The 8,809-nt window shown below is 40.6% G+C and overlaps 1 protein-coding gene across 4 annotated transcripts in view; it reads left to right on the top strand.

Moving 5' to 3' along the window:
• The first annotated feature begins 12 nt into the window (after positions 1-12).
• The window catches only part of PARG (poly(ADP-ribose) glycohydrolase), a 112,798-nt gene continuing 104,001 nt past the window's right edge, over positions 13-8,809 (top strand). For 2 of the 4 annotated variants that reach the window (XM_082339420.1, XM_082339419.1), the window contains exons 1-3: positions 58-532; positions 6,551-6,617; positions 7,232-8,212. In XM_082339420.1, coding sequence (XP_082195546.1) covers positions 313-532; positions 6,551-6,617; positions 7,232-8,212 — 1,268 coding nt within the window. In that variant the 5' untranslated portion in view covers positions 58-312. Of the gene's footprint in view, positions 533-6,550; positions 6,618-7,231; positions 8,213-8,809 lie in introns of all 4 variants that reach the window. The other 2 variants (XM_082339422.1, XM_082339421.1) reach the window with 2 other exon arrangements.

Raw genomic sequence — 8,809 nt, 5'->3', positions numbered from 1 at the left:
CTTTGCGACAGCGTACGTCCCGGAAGGCGGAAGCGCCTGACGGCAGCTTTCCGGTGGTGGGAAAGTGAACGAAGCCAGAATCAAAGCGGCGCATCTTAAGGAAGGTGGGGTTCCTGTGGAAGAGGGAAGGCAGGCGACTGGATAGGTCTGGCTCGGGAGGCCGGCAGAGCAGCAGCTGCAGAAGCAGGCAGCGGCAGAGAGGGCATGGTGTCGGGAGGCGCCGAGAAGGAGGCGCAGTCCGTCCCTCCCAGGGTTAGTGAATGAGGCTCTCCGCCCGGGCTAGCCCGGGGACTGTGCGCTGCGGGTCCCAGCATGAGTGCGGGCCCCGGCTGTGAGCCCTGCACTAAGCGACCCCGCTGGGGCGCCGCTGCAACTTCTCCGCCGGCCGCCTCGGACGCCCGGAGCTTCCCCGGCAGGCGGAGGCGCGTCCTCGATCCCAAGGACGCTCCGGTGCAGTTCAGGGTCCCGCCGTCCTCGTCAGGCTGCGTCCCGGGGCGGGCGGGACCGCACAGAGGCAGCGCCACCTCGCTTGGTACGTGGGGAAATAAAGCTCTTTGTCCTTCGCCTCGGCCCAAACCTCTTCTTGGTCTCTGAGGAGCCAGGGACTCCAGCACCGCTCCCCCCCGCCACCCCGCGCTTTTCCGGTCTTGTGTGCACCACTCTGAACTCTGAGGTCCCCTTGCTGAGCCACCAAGGCTACTACTGGGAGAATGGGGCCGGATTTTTCCCGTGGCGATTGGTGGTGTGAGAAACCCTGATGAGCAGTCACTCACAGGGAGGGAAGTGGTAGGATACTCCACTTGTTTCCTTTCTTCGGGTTTGACTGAGAAATTGCCTTAGTCGTTAAGGAGGTTTAATTGTGTATGTGACGCTTCAGCCTCTAGATGGAAAGAAAGCTGCAAAGAAAATCACAGCTTATCTCAATTTACATTCTAAGTTCCTGGGTGCAGAGCTATTATTCTTAGCTTGCATTATGCTTGTTTCTGGTGTACAGTGTTGAACAAAAGTAACTTTGTTTCTGTCTTCATACCCTAAAATCTATCAAGAGAGATAGACAATTAGGGAAGTTAACATAATAAAGGGTAATGGATGTTCCAATTCATGAAGGAACGGAGCGTTATGGTAGAAGTCAGGTGTACCTAATCCAGTTTGTGGGCTCAAAGGTAATCTCCCAGCCAGAAGATAAGAGCCTTATTCCGAGAACGGAAGAGTGATGAGTTAGCTAGATGAAGAGAAGTTAATGAAGTGATCCCAAAGTGCAGCTGATTCATATTGTCAGCAGGGGAGAGTAGTGAGAGATGAGGTTGCAGAGAGGTAGGCAAAGATCAGATCATACTGGGCAATGCTAAGGGTTTTGAACTTTATTTCTAAGGGCAATGTGAAACTATTAAAGGGTTTCAGTAGGGGAGTGACTTGACTGGATATATATTTTTTAAATATATGTATATTTATTTAAAAATATATATTTTAAAGGTCCTTGTGGCTGGTGTGTGGAAAATGAATGGATTGAAAGGGAGCAGAAGTGCAGGCCCAAGATAGTTAAGGAGTTAGTCTAGATGGGAGATAATGATGGTTAATAGTTGGTTGCAGGCAGTAGGTAGGAAAGGGGAAAAGTGGATGGATTTAGGAGGGAATGGGTTATGTGGGTTTGTACCTCATAAGAAATATATCTGTGCTGGAAATACAGGTTTGGGAGTTATTGTCACATACACCATAATTGATACGATGGTAGTAGATTAGATAGTATAAAGCATGTAGTGAAAATAAAGGCGACTTAGGACAGACACCACCATGTAAGAGCAGACTGAAGAGAAGCAGCCAGAGAAGTAGGAGGAAAGCCTGCTTTTGTTGTGTCATGCAAGGACGGGGGCATTTCAAAAAGTATGTGTTGGTCAGCAGTATAAGAGAATGGGCACAGGTTAGGAAGTCCTCTGATGAATGGTGTACACTTAATTCTCTCAGGACTTAGAGGCAATGAGGAGCAGACCTGCACTTAGTATAGAAGGATGAGCAGGATTTGCTGTATAAACCAGGGAAAGAAAAAATTATATAGGCAGAGGGAACGGCATGTACAAAAGGTGGCTTGACAGGAGACCAGAATGACAAGACTCAGCTGAGGCTGGGAAGGGGAGCGAGAGCTCATTTATGGACAAACTCAAGTGCCATTTCAAGGAGTTTGGACTTGACCTGTGGTTAACGGGGAGCCACTAAAAAGCTTGCAAGAAAAGGGATATCATTTGGTTAATATTTTAGAAAAGATGGCTTAGGCAGTGATCTTTGGACCTTTCTGACTGCAACCCACAGTATAAATTTCACTTGGTACACAGAGTAAGCAATATATATATATATATATATATATATATATATATATCCTGGTAAATAGGTCATGTTTATAACAAACAAATGTTTCATGAAATAATACTTTACTATGTATGCTGCATTATCATGTTGTCTGTATTATTTCATTAAAAAATGTTGGTCATTTGTAGTTTGTGAAATGCTGGATTAGAGAAAGTCAAGACTGTAGACAAGGAGACCAGTTGCAGGAAACAAATGCAGTTGCCCAGTGAGTGATGTAACTGTTCTTTGAATATTGGTGCTATTTTGAAGATGGGGAGGAAGGGATGGGTTTAAGATTTAGGATGTAGATTTCAGAGAACTTGTTGAAGGAGAGTGGAGGGGAGGGGAACTAAGGGTGACCTCCAAGTACTGTATCTGACTTACGTAACAGGCTAATTTGTGGTCCTATTAACTTTATTTGCATGTAAAGGAGAAGGAGTGAGTTGGGGGGGGGGGGTCTGTCAGTCCTCACTAATTGGATCTTCTGATTTTCAGAAGAGGGAGTGAATTAATACTTGGGCTGTACTTGTGCATGTGTGTAAATGTTTTCTGTATACCTGGCACAGGACACCAATTAACAAAATGTTCAAAATCTAAATTTGTATCAAAATCTATTGTTTGAGATTTTGGAATTCTTTTAGAAACTTGGTATTTAAAATGTTTATATATAGTTATCCTAGAAGTGAGATAGGGAAATGGATATTTATTCAGTATCTTTAAATTTTGTGTTATTTATCTTCCTGGGCATATTTCTTACACTGATTGAAATCTGCAAATCTGCATATAGGCAGAACTCAGCATGCTATTCACCCTCTGATGGGGAATGGTTTATCCAGTTGTGTTGCTGTAGGAGCTCCCCTTTTCTGCCTGTTATAACTACCTAGAGTTTCTCTCCTCGCTCCAGGGATGATCTGAGTGTAGGTCAGTGGTGGGTGGGTGGGAGACTGGAGCTGCCTTGTCCCCCATCCCCCTTATCATTCTTTCAGCTTCGGTGCTGTCAAAAGCACCTTCAAACCTCTTTCCTCACCTCAAAACTCTCCCACTGTCCATCGCTCTTAGGTCTCACCACACCCTTCCTTCCCATGCTTTATCTTGCTGCTGCTGGAGGAAAGAGGCTTTTTGTGAAGGTGAGGGTGTTCCTTTAAATGCAGGTGAATTTTACTGCATTTTGTGCCTTTTGCCGGCATCTCTAGCACCTAATTGAATGATTTGCTCATTGAAATTTGCTGGTTACTGAGTGAGGTTACTTATGAGATTATGTAAATGGTGTGAAGTCAGAGTAAAGTTGGAGAACGACTGATCTCAGTGAAAAAAGAGATTGGGTGGAAATGTTGATAGAGAATACATTTGTTGAGTTTCTGCTTTGTGAGACTGGGCACAATCTTTTGTCTCATTGATCCACATAAGCCTTGGAAATAGGTATTGTTAACCCCATTTTGCAGGTGAAGAAATAAAGGCTTAAAGAAATGAAGTACATACTAGTAAGTGACTGAGCAAAGAGCTCAGCCCAGGATTTTGTTTGACTCCAGATCTCGTATCTATTGATATTTCATCACCTTCTATTGCCTCCCTTTTTGTTTGCTGTGATTACTTCTAGTTAAAAGAAATTCCTCAGAACCCAGGACACATCATTTCATGCTTACTTCAGGAATAAGAGGGGTACAACTGATACAGTCCTGTGATGTGTTGCGAAAGAAACCTTTTGAAGCCAGAAGTAGTGGTATTGGAAAGAGAAGTAGGCTGTCCTTTCTCTGGGGCCATCGGAAGGACTGAGGACCATTTTATTAGCAGGAAATGTCAGTTCCTCACTTCTTGCTTCTCCTCCTTCACCCTGTTCTCAGGCTTCAGGAATTATAATAGGAAGCCTGAAGCTAGAGAGAGAACACATTCTCAGCGTCAGAGCTGCAGGAGGGAGACCTCTCCTTCAACTACACTGGAACACTCTTCCTAGTTTTTTAGGAAATGATGTTGCATGCACTTTTTTAGGTTCTGTAGACTTGTCATCATAGTGCCATGCTTCATGTGTGTTATAGGAACCTAGCCATTGCATACCATTGAATCTTTACATTTATGGAAAAAGGTATTTTAAATTCTACACTGACCCAAAAAATGAATTTTTTGGCTCATTGCTGATTTGTACTTTGAGGATTTTCTATACTTGCTGTGTTTGATATAAGGAAATTAAATAGAGAAGATGGAACTGTAGAAAAAGTCTCAGAACCAAGTGGATCATCCTCTTACTCCCTTGTGACCGAAACTAATTTTTTCTCTGAAGCCTGATTTGCTGTAGAAGTAGTAACTTAATAAAGTCACGAAAGTAGTGGTGTTTAACAAGAAATATCAAATGTATATATAATTTTTTGTGAAAGAAATGATTTTTAAAATGCTAATAAAAGATTTTGTGGAAAGTATAAATTATTTGGCACTCAAATGCAGTGGTAAATAAATTGTTGATTTTCATATATTTGGGATGGCATCTCATGTTATGGTGTTTGAGGGGACATAGGTAAATAAGAAGAGTTTATCACCTAAGGTACCTAGATTCTTACATTGCAATTTAGACAGTAGTTGAGAATGTTCAAGATTTTCTTATACTAAAATGTTATATACATGTAATCCATATGCAGTACATTAAATTTTGAAAGCATGCTTAAATTTCTAATGTTTATATAAATTGTGGCTTGAATTTATTTATGTTACATGTCCCTCACTGAACCATCAATTCTACTTTTGCTACTGTCTGCTGGTCATTTCTGTATAGTTATCTTTTTGGCATTTCAAATTTAGTGTGTTCAGTATTGACCCAATCATATTTTCCCCCTAAATCCAGTTCTTTTATATTCTACATTTCTATTTAATGTTGTCATCATCTTTCAAGTCTCAAGCATTAAAGCTTAGTGTCATCTTTAACTTCTCCTATCATTGTGAGGTCTGTAATGACTCTCACTTCTCAACTTTTTATTCTCTGTCCTTACAAGGACTATTTTTAGATCTTGACCAGTAGTTCTTCAACCTTGCTGATCATCAAAATCATTTTTTGAAAAAAAAAATACAGATTCCAGCTTCCCTCATACCTCCATCATCACATATAGATTTTGATTCAGAAGGTCTAGGTGTGGCCCTTGGATCCATTTGTTGTCAGCCTCCTGATGATTCAGATGGTTTGGGAACCACTGACCTAGACCAATACCTTCCTCACTGGCTTCTACTGACAGGCTGTTCCTTCTTGCCCCTTCACATCTGCCCTCCAGGCTATGTATCCTGCCTGACTTGGAGCCTCCTAGATTTGAACTCTGGCATTATAACTCTGAGTGTGACTTTTGACACTTTTTTGTACCTCTCTTTGTGGGTTGTTCGGGAATCTCTATGATATGGTCCTAGCTGACTTCTCAACCATGTTTTCTGTTGCTTTCTTTATATTTTTCTGCCATTGGTTCCATTGCTTCTGATTTTCCCTTTATGTGATGACATGTTTATTCTTCAAGACACAGTTCAAGCACTACTTATCAGATGATCCCATTTACTTCAGTTCCCTAAAGTAGTCTTTTCCTCAGAAATATCTTAATTTCTTATCAGGATCTTTTTTATTTATTTTATTTTTTAAATTTATCATTATTATTATTTTGGCCATGCTGCACAGCTTGCAGGGTCTCAGTTCCCTGACCAGGGATTAAACCTGGGCCATGGCAGTGAAAACACCAAATCCTAATCACTAGACCACCAGGGAACTCCCTCAGCATCTCTTTTGATACTAATGATAATTAAGAACTAATATTTACTGAACATATATCAGATAGTGCCCTAAGCACTTTGCAATGGTTATTATTTAATTTAAACCTCACAATAACCCCAGGAGAGATACTATTAATTTGCATGTTTACTAATAAGGAATCAGAGACACAGAGAAATGGATCTTCACAAAGTCATACAGGAATCCAGTAGGGGGGCCAGGATTTGGATCTAGGTAATCTGATTTCAGAGCATGTACTCTCATCCATTAGGCCATACCAATTCTTTTAGGGTCTGGTCACTCTCTCTTCTATGCCAAATGTATTATCTCCCATTGCCTGAGTGGGGAAGGAGTGATTAACCGTTGTTTAATCCACAGAACCTGTCATAATGCCTTACATGCATATATGCTGCTATAGGTATTTTCTCTTTGAAGGTATGCATGCACATACATTAATTTTTTTTTTTTTTTTTTTTACAGTTTTCAAACAGAAGACTATTACCAGTTGGATGGACACGAAAGGACTCAAGACAGCTGAATCAGAAAGGTAAAGAACCATGCCTATATAGAGAAATGAATAACATGATATATGGATGTTTTATTGTGCTTCATGCTGTTTTCTCTTCTTTTTGCTTTCCCATTTTTCTTTATCTACATTTCAGTTAATAAATGATAATTTTTTAGAGTCTCCTATGTGCCAGGGGTGGTCTAATATACTTGAGATACAGAGATGAAAGAGGAATAGTCTCTGTCTTTAAGATACTTATAGTGTAGTGATGCTGACAGACACCAAAACACATGATGATTACATGGTGTGATCAATGCAACAGTAAAGGTTTAAACAAGGTACAGTGGTGGTTAACATATAAAACAGACAATCAGCTTTACCTTTACAGGAAAGACTGCACAGGAGGTGAGTGAAGTTTAACACTGCACTGTGGCAGGTGTTTGCCAGGCACACAGTTGGGGAAAGGGCATTATAGGCATATGTGCAAAGACATGGACCCATGAAAGAGCATGCTGTATGCTCAGGTAATCACAAGTAGTTTAATTAATGCTGTGACATTGTAGGAGTGTGTTCAGGTAAGTGATTTTTTGCGTCATAACTTCTTTCTGTTGTATCATAAGTTCTGTTGTATCATTCTTTCTATTCTTTTGTAGTTTGCATAGTAAAGAAAACAACAACACAAGAGAAGAATCCATGATGAGTTCTGTACAGAAAGATAACTTTTATCAACATAACATGGAAAAATTAGAAAATGTTTCTCAGCTAGGTTTTGATAAATCACCAGTTGAAAAAAGTACACAATATTTGAACCAGCATCAGACTGCAGCTATCTGTAAGTGGCAAAAGGAAGGGAAACATTCAGAGCGGCTTTTGGAAAGTGAACCTCCAATAGTAACTCTGGTACCAGAGCAGTTCAGTAATGCTAACATTGATCAGTCACCCCAAAATGATGATCACAGCGACACAAATAGTGAGGAGAGTAGAGATAATCAACAATTTTTGACACCTATAAAGCTTGCGAATGCAAAACAGACAACAGAAGATGAACAGGGTGTAGAAGCCAGAAGCCACCAGAAGTGCAGCAAAGCTTGCCATCCCGCCGAAGACTGTGCAGGGTGTCAGCAGGAAGAGACAGACGTGGTGCCAGAGAGCCCCTTGTCAGATATCGGCTCTGAGGATGTTGGTACTGGACTGAAAAATGCCAACAAATTGAGTAGACAAGAAAGTAGCCTAGGAAATTCTCCTGCATTTGAGAAAGAAAGTGAACCCGAGTCACCAATGGATGTAGATAATTCCAAAAATAGTTGTCAGGACTCAGAAGCAGATGAAGAGACAAGTCCAGGTTTTGATGAACAGGAAGATAGTTCCACCCAAACAGCAAATAAACCTTCAAGGTTCCAAGTAAGAGAAGCTGACACTGAATTGAGGAAACGGTCCTCTGCTAAGGGAGGTGAGATTCGATTACATTTCCAATTTGAAGGAGAGAGTCGCGCTGGAATGAATGATTTAAATGTCAAACTACCTGGAAGTACTTCTAGCCTGAATGTAGAGTGCAGAAATTCTAAGCAACATGGGAAAAAGGATTCTAAAATCACGGATCATTTCATGAGAATGCCGAAAGCAGAGGACAAAAGGTAATTTTTGCCATCAAGAGTATCTTCAGTAGTGTAACATGTTTTATAATTTTGTAAGGGGGGTTTAACAAAGTTATGGTTTACACTGAAGCAAAGAAATAGTTGTCTTTCTTGTTAACTATTTATGCTAAACTTAAACCTAGGTTCAAAATGTTAAATTCTAAAAATCCTAGAAACAGAAAGCAAGGAGTAAATAAATAATCAGACTTTAGTTTCATGAACTTCCTTCGGAGATTTATGGGAATTACTAGAACATAAATATGATAGTAACTGCTGTTTTCTTAGGCCATTGTATATGCACCTTCTCTAATGCTTTAACAGGCAGGCAGGTGTTATTGTACTCACTTCACAAATGAGAAAATTGAGATTTGGGTTAGAGAATTCACTGAAATTATGTAACTTGTGGGTGGTAAAGCTGGGATTTAAATCCCAGTCTGATTACAAAAAAAATGTAAATGTAAAAATTTTATTTATGCAATTATCCCATATGATATCGTAAAGCCTACTCCATAATTTTTGTGATCTTTTATGGCAAGCATGCCATAGTAAGTTCACTTCATTGAAAATTACTGTCTAGAGTCCTGAGAAGTAGCTGAT

The sequence above is a fragment of the Balaenoptera borealis genome, assembly GCF_965194805.1.
Source record: "Balaenoptera borealis genome assembly, chromosome: 10".
Taxonomy (NCBI): domain Eukaryota; kingdom Metazoa; phylum Chordata; class Mammalia; order Artiodactyla; family Balaenopteridae; genus Balaenoptera; species Balaenoptera borealis.
This window is presented reverse-complemented; position numbering and strand designations above follow the sequence as displayed.